This window comes from Gorilla gorilla, chromosome 9, assembly GCF_029281585.2.
Source record: "Gorilla gorilla gorilla isolate KB3781 chromosome 9, NHGRI_mGorGor1-v2.1_pri, whole genome shotgun sequence".
In the NCBI taxonomy this organism is placed as follows: Eukaryota; Metazoa; Chordata; class Mammalia; order Primates; family Hominidae; genus Gorilla; species Gorilla gorilla.
Window position 1 is genome coordinate 23,957,110 of NC_073233.2, and position 15,084 is coordinate 23,972,193.

Consider the following 15,084-nt stretch of genomic DNA (forward strand, 5'->3'; position numbering starts at 1 on the left):
GTAGAAGGACCCACCCGCTGCTTTGCCGTTCCAGTGTATTGGTAGGCAGTGGGACTCTGGAGTCAGACCTGGGTTCAAATCCTGCCTCTGACCTTGACCTGCTGTGTGACCTCAGACAAATGTCTGAACTTCTCTGGATCTCCATTCTCCTCATCAGAATGACAGCCCCACTCCACATAACTGTGGGGATGAGGGAGACAAAGCATGCACCCCCCCTCACTGCAGCACTGTCCTGTGAGGCCTCCAAGGAGTATAGCCCCTGCGTGGCCCCGTGTGGACGTACCTGCCAGGACCTGGCCAGCCCTGAGGCCTGTGGGGTTGATGGTGGCGATGACCTGAGCAGAGATGAGTGTGTGGAGGGCTGTGCCTGCCCACCGGACACCTATCTGGACACCCAGGCCGACCTCTGTGTCCCCCGGTGAGTGGGTCTGCTTGATCTCTGAGTCGGGTGGGAAGGTGAGGCCAGGGGTCTCCAGGGCATCTGAGACTGGGGAACCTGTCTGGGCCTCTTGTGTCCCTCCTTCCCCTCACAGTTACAGGCCAGATCTTGGTGGGTAAGGTGGGTGGACTCCCTCCTTGGGGCCTCCCTCCCAGATCTCTCCTCAGCCTTGGCCCTTGGGCCATTCTAGCAGCTTCCTCACAAGACACAACAACCCCACAGAGCCCAAGGGCCCTCTCTCTCCTCATTCCCCTCTCCTTCCACATAATTTATTGACCTTCTGGTATGTTCCAGACATTTCTAGGGCTTGGGAATTCAGCAATGAACAAAGCGGAGTTTAGCCCTCATGGAGCTCATGTTCTAGGGTTGCAAGACAGACACATAAATGAACAGACACTTAATGGACAGGTGGCAACAAGAGCTGTTGAGCCAAGTAAGGCAGAGTGAGAGCAGGGAGTCCCATTCCTGGTGTGTTACTTGAGGTGGGCCTGGAAGTAAAGCCTTTCTGCGGAGGTGAGGTCTGAGCAGAGACCTGAGGGAGTGAGGAAGGGGGCTCCAGGAAGAGGGGGTGGCCCAAGGCCCAGCTTGTTCTCAGTGTAGCTGGAGTGCAGAGCAGCAGGAGGATAGTGGGAGGCAGCGACCCCACGTGATCCTGGGGCGACTGGCAAGGTCCTTGGTCCCCTCCAGGCCTGTTTCTCCGTCTGTAAAATGATACACATTTGATTGGTGGTCTTCAAATGGCGGCAGGGCTGGAGAGAGGCCCCTTTAGGGTAAATAGGAATCACTCATAGGCCTTCCCAAACTACAGAATCCTCCCTTGAGATCCAGATGTGTGCCTGGGGGCTCTCACCCCTTGATGTTGAGTGTTGCCAACGAAAGGGGTCTGTGTGGCTTATGTAGAGAGAGGGAGGTGGTTGTTGAGCAGTACTGGAGCTGGAAGAGTTTCGGCGTCCCGTCTGTAACTCACTGCCCTGCTCCAAGACCTGCACATGCCTATAATTGGCAGGTTCTGTGGGAGCTGTGTGAGGAGGAAACGTAGCCTTTGCCCTTAGATGACCTGCACAAAAGAAGAAAGACAGCATACGAATCCCTACCTTACAGAACCCCTGTGAAGAATCAATGAGATAATGTATGCAGAGGGCCTGGCTGGGTGTCCCTGGCCAGAGGTCAATGTACTTAACAACCAGTGCAGCACAGGCACTGAGCAATTGGAATAGATGCTGGGCGTGAGTGACCAGGACACCTGCGCCAGGATGCAGCACCAGCTGAATATCTGCCCTGTTCCTGACATGCCATGGGCTCAGGAGCTGTGCTCCTGTTCTTACTGCCCCTGCCTTCCTCGGTCCAAATGAGGCTGGCTGCAGGAGTGTGTGGAGACCAGTGACTCCTTGTCTAAGCTTGGTGCATGGCTCTGAATCTGGGACCCAGCCGTGACCTCTATCCCTGGTGCCAGGCTGGCTTTTCTGCTCGCTGGAGATGTGTCACATGTCACTGTAGATACCATTACTTTTCCCTGTGTCCTTATGCACCTGGTTGGCTGAGGGTGGGGTCCCTGTCCTTGGCAGTCTCTGCCCCAGCTCCTGAGCCTGCTCACCTTTCTTTGCTCCCATTTTTTTTATAGGAACCAGTGCTCCTGCCACTTCCAGGGAGTGGACTATCCCCCCGGAGACAGTGACATCCCATCCCTGGGCCACTGGTGAGCTCCGTAGGTAGCAGCCTTCTTGTCCTCTCTTTAAAGGGAGGCTGCTGACTGAAGACAGTGCAGCTGATGGAACTTTCTGTGAAGGGACACCCAGCCCTGCTCTGTGCAGGGAAGGGGAAGTGAGTGAAGGTGTCTTTCTGAACTCTGCAGTGACCCGAGTGCAGCGACATGGGGTATCTGGGTCCTGCAGTGACTGGGTCGGCTAACCCCAGGGCCTGTCTCTCTCTGCAGCCACTGCAAAGATGGAGTCATGAGCTGTGATAGCAGAGCCCCAGGTAAGGGTGGCTGGAGGGGTGGGGCCCTTCTGGGGGCTCCACATGGTAAAGGAGAGTGGGGAGTGGAGCACTGATCAGGCTGTGGCAAGCCCACTCCAGGTTTTGCCCTACATTGGGCCTTCCGTATTCCTTGCCCTCTTGGCAAAGACTCCAGCTTGGAGGGTGGCACCTGAAGACCTGTCCCAGCCTCAGCCCCACCCTAGTGGCTGTCTCTGCTGCCTGCAGAGGAGAGGCTGAGACTTTGTCTTCCTTCAGGGCAATGATCTGGGGCAACCACGTTGGGTATCTGGGCAGTTTCCTGACTTCCTCTGGGTCCTGATGTTTTCTGTCTGAGCTGTCACGTATCTACTGAGGCGGACTCTGCCCAGGACAATGCTGGGTGTGGGGTCACAGAGGTGGGTAGGACAGCCTGGGCTTTTGAGGCCCTCCTAGGCAACAGAGATAGGGATGGGGTGGAACAGTGGTGGGGGGGAGGTCAACCTTTGAGAAGCTGTGAGGTGGAGTAGGGCCTGGGGGCTGGAGCATTCAGGGAGGGCTTCCTGGGGTGGAGGAAGGGAATTGGAGAATAATCATACAGTAGGTGGTTAGGAGCAGGGCCTCCAGAATCATCCAGCCTGGGTTCAAATCTTCCCCGGCACTCACTAGCTGTGCAGCCCTGGGCAACCCACTTTACCTCTCTGGGCCTTCATTTCCTCTTTGGCATATAACCTAGTTTCCTGCATCCTCCCCATGTTTTGTGTATAATCCTGGAAGCGCTTTTCCTTTGGTCACTTCTGGCTTTGGATTTCTGGCTCTTTGGGACTTTTATCTCACCTCCTGTGCCTATTCCTTTCTCTCCGGTTCATCCCAGCCTGGGCATGGAACTCAGCTCCATTTTATTAATTTTCCTAAAAAGATCACTCACACAGTGTGAATGTGCGGGGCAGACCTTATGGAAGGCTCAGGGAGAGAGGGTGCATTCATGTCACAGAAATAGTGGTAACAGGACCGTGACTCTCCTTATTGTTCAGAGTCCTCTGGCCCCCCTGCCACACTGATTGGTCATCCTCTTTCTAGCCCTGCTCCTAGTCCCTCTGGGGCACTTCTCACTTTATGGTGACTTTGGGGAGGAGGAGAAGTGGCTTCACTCCATTATTTGGGAAAATGGGGGACAATAATACTTCCTAGAGTTGTTGCAGGATTCAATATGATGATGCAGGGGAAGCGCCTGGAGCAGCCTGGTATGGAGGACGTGCAGAGATGGGTCCTGGTGGCTGCAGTCTTATTGTGTGACAGACAGCACACATCTACCCCTCCCTCTGTGAGGCGTATCTGGGAAACCAAGCAATGCCCAGGAGCAACCAGGGCGGGAGGAGACTTCCGAGCCCGTCTCTCCCTCCATCCTCCAGCTGCTGCCCCTGTAGCCCTGGAGCCCACACTGAGTCCCCAGGGCCTCCGCTCCCATCTTCTTCTCTTCCAGCTGCTGCCTGCCCAGCAGGCCAGGTCTTCGTGAACTGCAGCGACCTGCACACGGACCTGGAGCTGAGCAGGGAGAGGACGTGTGAGCAGCAACTGCTGAACTTGAGCGTGTCAGCCCGTGGCCCCTGCCTCTCGGGCTGCGCCTGTCCCCAGGGGTAAGTACCCATGGTGTCGTGGGCCCGTGACTCTGAAAGCTGGCAGAACCAAGGGCCACAGGGTGGAGTGGGGGCAGGGAAAACATCACGTGGCCTTGTAGGAAGGCACTGGCCCAGGCTGGCCAGCCACAGCCGTAATGGCCAGAGAGGAGTCTGGGAAAGAGGAGAGGCTGGGGATCCAGCCTGGAGTGTGGGCTGGAGGAGGGAGAGCCCTGGCCGCTCATCTGTGAAATGGAACCATCATCAGGCCTACCACCTTAACAGGCTACTGTGAGGAATCAGTGAGCTCACTCAGTGGAAGGACTGAGTGGGGTGTCTGGCACGCTGGGCACTGCAGTGGGTTGGAGGCCACTGGAGAGAAAACTCAAGTTCAGCTCTCAACCTCTTCCTCTGCACTGTTCTGACCAGAGCCCTCAGGAGGAGGGCTGGTGCCCCTAAAATATTAAAAAAAGAAGACCCCACCCAGAGAAAACTGTCTCATTCCCAGGTCCCCAAAACCCTGCCATTAAAGCTGTGAGAGCTGCGTGAGTCAGGCTCTGTGGGCATGCCTTGTGTGGGCTCTGTACACCAACGTGGCCCAGGGCCTGACACCCAGCTCTGCCCATTCTCATTCCCAGGTCTGGGCTGAGAAGACAGCTGGCACCTCATCCCATGGCTTGGCAACAGCCAGCTGTGCCCTTCAGCTTATGTAGAGATTAGTGGTCACCTGGGAGTCGTGGCCCAGGCCTGAAAGCCAAGGAAAATGACATGGGGGTCAGGGCTTCTAGGGTAGGAAGGGGAGGGGACAGTCAGTTGGAGCTTTACTGCTTCTAAGACACTTTCATGTTATTACCTCCTTCAGTCTCAGAGCATCCATGGTAGAGAGGAGGGGAGGACCATGATTCCCATTTTGCAGGTGAAGAAACTGAGGCCAGGGCAAAGGTGGAGGGAAGTGGTGCCCAAAGAGCCAGGACTCAAACCCAAGTCTCCTTACTCCAAGCCCAGCCGCTGGCCCAGAGCACGTGAGGTCCGTGATGGTCACCTATATAGATATCATAATGTGGGTTGTAAGCCTGCCCCTTCCAGGCAAGTGTCTGAAAGAGAACCTGCAAGCAACCCTAGGCCTGACCACCTGCTGCCACTTGGGCCCCGGAGTGGCATTTGAGGAGTATCTTTGTCACTGAAGGCCGCTTGTGACACCATCCTGGGTGCACAGCCTCCCTCTTAGCCTGAGGTCAGGAAAAGCCAGGGTGTCTGGGGTCAGGAACCGAGGGTCACTCACTGCCAAGAGTAGTAGCAAGGCCACAGAGACACAGTGGAAGGGGCGCTGGACTGGAGACCGGGAGACCGGGCTCTGGGCTCAGTTTGGCCAATGACCCATTGCGTGCTGTATCAAAGGCCCTAAAGGCCCTCTAAAGAGCTTACACACATGCCTCAGGGGCTTGTCAAAGTGAAATTGGTACAGTCTCAATTTGTAAGGGAAGGGCAGGCATTTCCTACCATCCTGGAACATCCTCTTGCTGGGACAGGGCTCCCAAAGATGCCCAACCATCCTTAACAACCCCTGCCTAGGACCCTTGGGACCCATGATCACCTCTGTGTATGAGAGTTCCGACTGTCTGGCCACCATACCCTTCTCAATGATGCATCTAAGAATCTCCAAAGAACGGTCTGTGGCTGTCTGTGTGCCTCCATATTTCTTTGAATCTGGGGTCTGAGCCAAGGGCCCTGGGGCCACTAGGCAGTGAGGCACAATGAGCACAGACTCTGGAGTCAGGCTTGAACCCTGGCTCTTCCACTTCCTAACTGAGTTAATTAATTACCCTGAACCTCAGCTCCTTCATTTGTAAAATGGCACAGAGTAAACACTCTATATGAGCAGATAGCATTGTTTCTTCTCATCTGGATCCCATGCATTTGCAAATAACCTCCCTGAGGGGTCCCTGGAGTGAGAAGATCCCCTACAAGGTAAAGAGAGGGTACTTTGCAAATTGAAGGCACCTTGAGGACCGAGGCCAAAGCCTTGAGCCCTTGCATGCTCTTCCCCATGATGGGCACACAGCAGGTGCTCAGAGATGCAGACAGGTCTGCTAAGAGCAAGGAGGGAGTAATGGATGGTGGGCAACAGAGAAGACCCCTCAAGAAGTGGCTGGAGACAAGGCTTGGGGCTGAAGAAGGAAGGCAGTGAGCCAGCCCTTCACTGGTGTCTGATGCAATTATGGGGGAGAGAGGGGCAAGAGACCAGTATTTATTGTGTTTCTACTAGGTGATAGGCAGTGTGCCCAGGCCTGTAAGATTCTCATAATGACCTTGGGAGGAAGGTGTCATTATTCCTGTTTTAAGCACAAAAACAGAGGCTTAGAAGGGTTAAGTGGCTTCAGGTAAAATGTAGTGAATTAAGCGTGTGCTTTTTCTTCTTTCCTGCTTCCTCCCACAACCACAGTGAAATGATAATGGGGTAAAAAGGTATAAATCCCCAGGGACAAAGAGAGAAGAGTGGAAGATCAGTAGTTTTTGAAGAAGGAACGTGGGTGGATGTGTAGAAACTGGCCTTGCAGAAGGGAAGGCCAAGGAGAAACAAATAGTACATGCATTTTGGAAAATAGTTTGGCAGTTTCTTATATAAACATGAATCTACCTGAGCACCCAGCAGTTCACCCTGAAGTGTTCATCCAAGAGGAATAAATAGAAGGGGGCGTGGGGGGAGGGAGACAGGAGGTTGGGTTGCAAGTCTGTGCAAGGAGGAGTTCAGCCTCCAGATCCCCTATTGCTCCTGCTGGGGTCACACCACTGCTCCAGCCCCATCCAGCAGGAGAAAGGAGAGTTTCAAGAGAAACCAAATCAGAGACTTTGGTCTTGGAGGCACCAGGAGGGGTGAGATGCGTCGTGGAAACAGGGAGATTCAGTGAAAAGCAAGTGGAATCCCAGCAAATGGAGACATTCGCCTCCCAGCCCAGAGATGACAGAGATTTTTTCCCTTGAAAATTGGCTGGGCCAATAGAAAAATACAACAGAAACTGACATTTTGGGAGTTTCTCAACAAAATGGTTGGTCCTCCTTAAATAAGGAGCCTCCAGTCAGCTTTTGATGCCTCACTCTTTTTTCTTTTTTTCCTTTTAGGAAGTGTTGCATAATTTATATACAGTAAATTACATGGATCCTAAGTATACCGTGTGTTAGGCTTTGACAAATTGATACCTGCTTGTAACCCACACTCCTGTGAAGATATAGAACATTTCTGTCACTCAGAAAATTCCCTAATGTTGGCGCCCTATATATTCCCTAATGTGAATATATAATGTTTATCTATTCTAGATACAAGTCTTTTGTCAGTCCTTTCCAGCCAGTTCCGCCCCCACCAGAATTGCTGTGCTTCACATCAGCGTAGATAGGTTCTGCCTGTTCTAGAACTTCATGTAAATAGAATCATACACTATATACCCTTTTGGGCCTGGCTTCTCTTCCTTAACTCTTGAGGTTGACCTACCTTGTTGCATCTATCAGTAGTGTGTTCCTTTTTCTATCCTGGTAGTATTCCATTGTATGAATATACAATTATTTATCTGCAAAGGTGTTATATATAATAAAATGTACCTACTTTTAGTGTATGGTTTGATGAATTTTGACATCTATGTATATATCATCATAATTAAGATATATAACATTTCTATCACCGAGAAAGTTTCCCTCATACTCCGTTGTAGTAAATCCTACCCCAGTGAGTGCTAGGCAAACACTGGCCGGCTTTTTGTCACTATATAGTAGTTATTCCTGTTCTAGAACTTTACATAAAAAGATCCATATATATACAAACACACACACATACACACTCACAAACCTTTTTGATCTGGATTCTTTAGCTCAGCAATAAAGTTTTCAAGATTCAAAAAAGAAAACAGTTATTTATCTGCTCAAGCATTGATGGACATTTGGGTTGTTTTCAGTTTGGGACTATTTTGACTAAGGTTGCTATTTATTTCCCTTGGATGAACATTTCAGGGTGGAATTGCTGGGTCCTAGGGTAGATTCATATTTGTATAAGAAATTGTCAAGCTGTTTTCCAAAGTGATTGGACAATTTTACACGTCCAGTATATGAGAATCTGACTGTTCCACATCCTCACTAACACTTGGTGTTTTCAGTCTTTTCCATTTTTGTTATTTCAGCAAGTACATGGTCCTATCTCATTATGGCTTTGATTTGTATTTCCCTAATGACTATGAGTAATTTTTCATGTACTTATTGGCCATTCGTGTATCTTTCTTTGTGAAGTGTCTGTTCTGGTCTTTTGCCCATTTTTAAATTTAGTCTTTTTTTATTTGATTGAGTTGTAAAAATTTTTTATGTATTTTAGATACAAGTCCTTTGTCAGGCATATGTATTGCAAATATTTTCTCCCAATGTGTGTTTGCCTATTTATTTACTTAACATGCCTTGAAGTATCTAAAAACTTCTGATGAGAAGTTTTTAATTTTGATAATGTCTAATTTTTTTCTTTTAAAAATCTCCTTCATTTCTGATGAGGTCTAATTTATCTTTTTTTTCTTTATAGTTAGTCCTCAAGGTTGCAAAGATATTCTCCTATGTTTTCTTCTAGGAGCTTTACAATTAAATGTAGTGGATTAAATAATTAATTTATTATTATTATTATTTTTTACAGACAAGGTCTTGCTCCGCTGCTCAGGCAGGAGTGCAGTGGTGCCATCACGGCTCACAGCAGCCTTGAACTCCTTAGCTCAAGTGATTCTCCCGCCTCAGCCTCCTGAGTAGCTAGGACTACAGGTGTGCACCACTATACCTGGCAAATTTTTTAAATTTTTTGTAGAGATGGGGGTTTTGCTATGTTGCCCAGGCTGATCTTGAACTCCTGGCCTCAAGAAATCCTCCCAAAATGCTAGGATTACAGGTGGGAACCACTGCAACTGGCCAGCTTTACAATTTTAGCTTTTACATTTAAGCCTATGACCTATTTAAAATTATTATATTTTACACATGTTGCAAAATGGAGTCAAGGTATGTTTTATTTTATTTTATTTTTGATGGACGTCCAGTGATTGTAGCCCTATTTTTTTAAAAAGACTTTCCTCTCCCCATGTAATTGCTTTGGCATTTTTGTGAAAAATTAATTGACTGTATACACGTGGGTATATTTCAGAACTCTTTTCTGTTCCATTGATCTATTTGTCTGTCTTCATGCCAATATCCACTCTCTTGATTTATGGAGCTTTATAGTAAGCCTTGAAATCAGGAAGTGAGAGTTCTTCAACTTTTATCTTTTCTTTCAAAAAGTTGTTCTAGGTCTTTGCATTTCCGAGTAAATTTAGGATCAGCTTATCAATTTCTACCAAAAAAAAAAGCCCCTGAGATTTTGAATGAAACTGTGTTGAATTTATAGATCAATTTGGGGAGAATTGGCATCTTAACACCAGTAAGTCCTCCAAACCACAAATATGGTATTATTTTCTTATTTATTGGTCTTCATTAATTTCTCTTGGCAATATTTCATAGTTTTCATGTAAAGGTTTACACATTTTTCATTGAATTTTTCATAGGTATTTGCTGTTTTTGTTGATGTTATAAATGGTATTATTTTATTAATTTTCCATTTTTTAATTGCCACAATATAGAAATACAGTCGATTTTCACATACTGACCTTGTATTCTGCAATCTTGCTAAATTCATTTATGAGTTCTAGTGGCTTTTCTTTGGGTAGATTCTTCAGAATTTCAGTAAGTGATCATGTCATCTGTGAATAAAGATAGTTTTACTTCTTTATTTTAAATTTTTACATCTCACATGTTTCTTGCCTTATTGTGCTGTATTGGACTTACAGTATACTTTTGAATAGAAGTGATGGAAGTAAAAATCATTGGCTTTGTCTTGTTTTGGATAAAGCAGTCAATCTTCTACCATTAATTCTAACATTTGCTGTAGTTTTTTTTGCAAATGATCTTTATCAGATTGGGGAAGTTTCTTTTTATTTCTATTATGCTGCAAATTTTTTATGATAAATGGGTATTGAATTGTCATTTGATTTTTTTTTTTTGAAACAGAGTCTCAATCTGTCGCCCAGGCTGGAGTGCAGTGCCTCAATCTTGACTCACTGCAATCTCCACCTCCCAGGTCCAACTGACTTTTATGCCTAAACCTCCAGAGTAGCTGGGATTACAGGCATGGGCCATCACGTCTGGCTAATTTTCATGTTTTTAGTAGAGAAGGGGGTTTGCCATGTTGGCCAGGATGGTCTTGAACTCATGGCCTCAGGTGATTCTCCCACCTTGGCCTTCCAAAGTGCTGGGATTATAAACGTGAGCCACCACACCAAGCCTGTCAATTGATTTTATTTATTGGAGTATCATATGATATTTTCCCTTTATTTTATAAATGTTGCAAGTTACATTGGTTGATTTTTAAAATCTTACACCAGTCTTACATTCCTGGGATAAACCCCAGTTGTGACTGATGTATTATTTAATATTCTGTGGTCTGTGGTTTTCCATACTTGAAATGTTTTTGTCTGGTTTTGGTATCAGATTAATGCTGGTCTTATAAAATGAGTTGGGAAGTATGATTTCCTTTTCAATTTTTGGAAGAGTTTGTTTAAAACTTGTATTATTTCTTCCTTAAGTGCCTGGTAGAATTTACCAATCTTGGAAGAGTTTTAACTTCAAATTTAATTTCTTTAAAGATATTGGGCTAATTCAGTTTACCTATTCCTTCTTGGCTGAATATTTATAGTTTGTGTCTTTTAAGAAATTTGTCCATTCCATCTAAGTTGTCAAATTTATTCACTTAACATTGTACATCATATTTCCTTATTTTCCTTTTACTATCAGTAGAGTCTGTAGCAATACCTCCTCTTTGTTCCAGATATTGGTAATTTGAGGATTCCTGTCCCCTTTTTTATCATTCAGTTTAGACAGGGGTTTGTCAATTTTATTGGTCTTTTCAAAGAACCAGCATCTTGTTTCACTGATTTTTTTCTATTGTTCTGTTCTTTATTTCACTAATTTCTCCTCTTGTATTCATTTCTTTCTTACTACTTACTTTGGATTTAGTTTGCTCTTGTATTTCTAATTTAGAACTTTGACTTTAATCCTTTCTATTTCACATCCTGACCTGGATATTCTGGCCACTTCAGAAGCCCTCAACCCCATTTTCTGTCTGCTCTCCTCAGTGATGTATCGTGCTGTCCTTGGGTTCCATCATCCTGTACTATAGTCCAGAAAGTGCTTCCAGGCAGAAAATCTGGATACAGGAGCAACTAACAAGGGACTCCTTAGAGTATAACGCCTGTAGCACCCTTTCTTTTCACCTCTTTAACCCATGTGCTTGTATTCTTTTGAAAAATAAAATAGGAAGGTTAAGTAACTTGCTTCAGGTAGATCCTAGATTTGAACAAAAAATTATTTATTGCCAAAGTTTGTGTTCTTAGCCCTGCCCCAGGCTGTATCCTGTTGATGCCTGATCTAGCGTGATGCTATGGCCTGAGATCTTTAATAAATGCCCTGAGACATCCTTGGCTCCGGCCTGGGAGTGCTCAGATTTCATGGAAACCAGATTAGAAGATGGCAGCACTGCTGTTTTGGGGCCTGTGGTCTGAGAGCTCCATGAACAACCTGGGTAGGAGGGTCATCGCCCATATCCATGACCTGTTCATTAGTATACAACTAGTGCCTGAGGAGCAACTGGCATCCACCTGGTCAGTAGGGCTGTGGCTGGTAGAGATAAGCCTTGCTTCTTGATGGATGACAGAGACTCAGACTGGGCCTAGTCTGTTACTGGTTTTTCCAGTTACCAAGGTCCCTCTGAACCTCACTGAGCAGCAGCAGGATGGGGAGTGAATACGCAGTCAGTCTCTTCTAGGGTAAATGCTGGGAGCCACCTCCGAGCATCCAGATTGAGGCAGGGTCCTCCACAGATGGCAGCTATGGGAAGAGTGCTCTCCTGACCGCCTGCTTGCTGTGTCTCTACAGTCTGCTCAGACACGGGGATGCATGTTTCCTGCCAGAGGAGTGCCCCTGCACTTGGAAGGGGAAGGAGTATTTCCCTGGGGACCAGGTGATGTCTCCTTGCCATACCTGGTAAGTGAGGGTCCCAAGCAGGCTTTGCTTTTTTGCTGGGAGGGGGCATGGATATGGGTGCATAATCAAGAGTATAGTCTAGCATTCCCGTTTCATTATGTTTGTATTCATGTTGTGTGTTTGTGTGTTGTGTGTGGTATAGGGGTTTGTGTACACATAGGAGTATATGCATACAAAGGAATATTTTTGTTTTTACATGAGTATGTTTGTTCAGTCATGTATATGAATGTGTATACATGCATATTTGTAACCATGGCAATTTATTTGCATATTTATATGAACATATGAGTGTGAGTGCAAATCCAAAATGCACACGTGCATATGTGAACATGCATGTACATGGATGTATATAAAAAGGCAGGCATTCACAAATCTCAATATGTCAGTGAATATATACAATTAGAAATTTATTTATGTAGACAGGTGTGTTTATATATATTTTTGTGCATATGGATCCATTTAAAATGTGTGCACATGTATGTGCAAAGTGTGTGGATGTATGTGTTTAATGGCTATACATATTTGTATTCACATGTGAGTGTAAATATCTGTGTAAATGTGCATTGTGTTTGCCTGTGAATAGGTACATTCTTGTGTATGAAAGTACGTGTGAGGGTATTTTAGTAATGTAAGTGTGCATATGTGGGAGTGTGTGCACCTGGATTGGATTCTGTGGACACAGACTCGGGGTTAGTTCTGCAGGGCCTGTTCTGGGCCACACAGAGGTGGGTAGGCAGTGGGTAGACTCAGCTTTCTGATAGAGAGAATGCTGGGGGACGGGGTGAGGAACGATGAATGTGCCCTGATGCTGGAGAGCAAACCCAGTCACTGTTCCAATTTGGAGAACCAGCTAGGGGTGGCCTGAGGTGAGCAGGAAGCCCCTGGCACTGGAACTTCAGGGCCCAGCAGAGAAGCTCAGAGAGGTTCTATCTCAGAGACCCATCTGGCTAGCTGGAGCATGGCCCCCAGTCCCTGTCCCATGCTGGGACTGAAACCACCCTGTTTCTCTGGCCTAGAGGAAGGCCATAGTGTTTCTTTCTGTGTTAGAAGCAGTGTCACCATCAAGCCCATCTGCTCCAAGGCCGGTTTCTCCAGATACATCAGAGTGTACTTGTAGGGTCAGAGCCCTGGCTGTCTGACCCCAGAAGTCCCTGGGTATAATGTTAAGACACAGACCTCTGCACAGGCTGTGTGCTCATTTTTTTTCTTGAGATTTTGTGACTGTGGTGAGCCAGAGCTGACCGGGGATGCCAGGCACATGAGGTGAGAGACTGGGGATGGCTGGCCTGGATTTGCCCAGGGGTGCTCAGGCCCTGAGATGGATTCACTCCCATCACTTCCCTGGACTCCAGCCTCTGTAGCAGCACCCTCACCCTCAGGCAGGGGGTAGCTGAGTTACATTGAATCCTCTCCTGTGAGGGCATTGTGCTCAGAAATCAGATCCAAGGAAGAGGTGGTAAGGAGTCTGGAGCCAAAGCCGAAGAACTGGGATTATTTAGGATTTGGAACCCTGACACGAGGGGAGGCATCTGCCTTCATAGGAGAGGCTGACTGGCCATAGGGTGGATGTCCTCTCTTCCATAGAAAACTAGGAGATAGATGGGCAAGTTTTTACTTTTTAACTCAGTTGTAAAAATTCTACCTCCTAATACAGGGACAAACCTCAACATTTGCCCTCGAAGGACCTGCCACTGTGGCCCAGATTCCAGCTGCTCTCCCGTGGGGAGGCGGGTGCTGGAGATGTGTTGCGCTGGTGTGACTCGAGCATTTGCTGGGATCTCTTTACCAGGATGGAGCCTGGCTGCCCATCCCTTCCCAGCTCTGCATTCCGTGTCGCCATGGTCGGCAGCATGGTCAGCTACGGTGGGAGTATTTCCAGCAGTTATGCATTTATGGCTGAGTTGTAGGTCATGTAGGTGGGTGAATGACAGGATGGATACATAGGCTTAGGAAGCCACGTGGAGTCAGTGCATGACTGAGCCTGTCCCTCATTGTTGCTGTCAGACACAGAGCCCTGGGTCATGCTCCTTTACTTCTAAAGATTTTGGCACTGAGCTCTGTGACTCTTGCCAACCCTACTCCTTCCCTAATTCTTGGAGATTTTAGTATCTGTTTAGAGGTGCTTCTAGTATCTCCTGACATCTCAGATTCTTCATCCTCTCTCTTCCAAAGATCTTTCTCCACCCTAGTGGAGTGAGGTGTCATCTTGTAGATCTTGCCGTTCCCAACAACTCACCCAGCCCATATCCCAATGCGTCTCACCTCACCTTCTGTCTTTCTACTCCACTCCCTCTCATACCCTGACTCCCTCAATCCTGCAACCCCACAGGGATTTCTCATCCATGATCCCTACCACCTCTCTGCTGCCTCTCACCCCCTCGATGTCTCCCCTTCCCTTTTACCTCAACCTGTGGTCCAGAACCATAATCACTTCCTTGAGTTTAGCCCCACTTCTGTTCCTCCTCCTGCTTTGCACACTTGTTTGGCAAAACCACAACCCTGGTGACATCCACACCTTTACTTCCCTTGTACCTGCACCCATGCAGCTGAATGTGACTGGAAGGATGTGCAAAACCCATCTGCCAGCTCTCGTTTTAAATTCATGGGCTCAGAAGGGTCGAAAACGCCCTTAGAGCTGATGGGCTCTCGGACTGTATTTCCCGGGTCTCCTTTGCTCTTTCATCCCACTAGATAACTATTCCACTCTTTCTCCTCTTTCCTCAAAGCCCTGACACCTCCTCCCCTCTTATTCTCAGCTGATGATCCTGCTTCCTGTTTCCCTGAGGAAATTAAAGCCATGAGAAGGAACTTTCCAGGCTCTGTACCCATGTATTTTGCCCGTACAACAGATGAACTAAGTGTCCGTGTTCCTATCTAAAGTGAAGTTCCTTCACTTGTCCTTTGGGTCCCAGTTCCTCACTCGTCCACCTAAGGGAACCACCGCAGCATCTCTCCCTCTTTTCTCCCATATAAACAATTTGCATTCTCTAC

General features: G+C 47.3%; 1 protein-coding gene across 1 annotated transcript in view; it reads left to right on the plus strand.

Moving 5' to 3' along the window:
• The window catches only part of OTOG (otogelin), a 100,297-nt gene that overhangs the window by 27,655 nt on the left and 57,558 nt on the right, over positions 1-15,084 (plus strand). Inside the window, exons 20-24 of the mRNA XM_063711028.1 lie at positions 226-418; positions 2,061-2,135; positions 2,373-2,416; positions 3,876-4,029; positions 11,986-12,093. Coding sequence (XP_063567098.1) covers positions 226-418; positions 2,061-2,135; positions 2,373-2,416; positions 3,876-4,029; positions 11,986-12,093 — 574 coding nt within the window. The remainder of the gene's footprint in view (positions 1-225; positions 419-2,060; positions 2,136-2,372; positions 2,417-3,875; positions 4,030-11,985; positions 12,094-15,084) is intronic.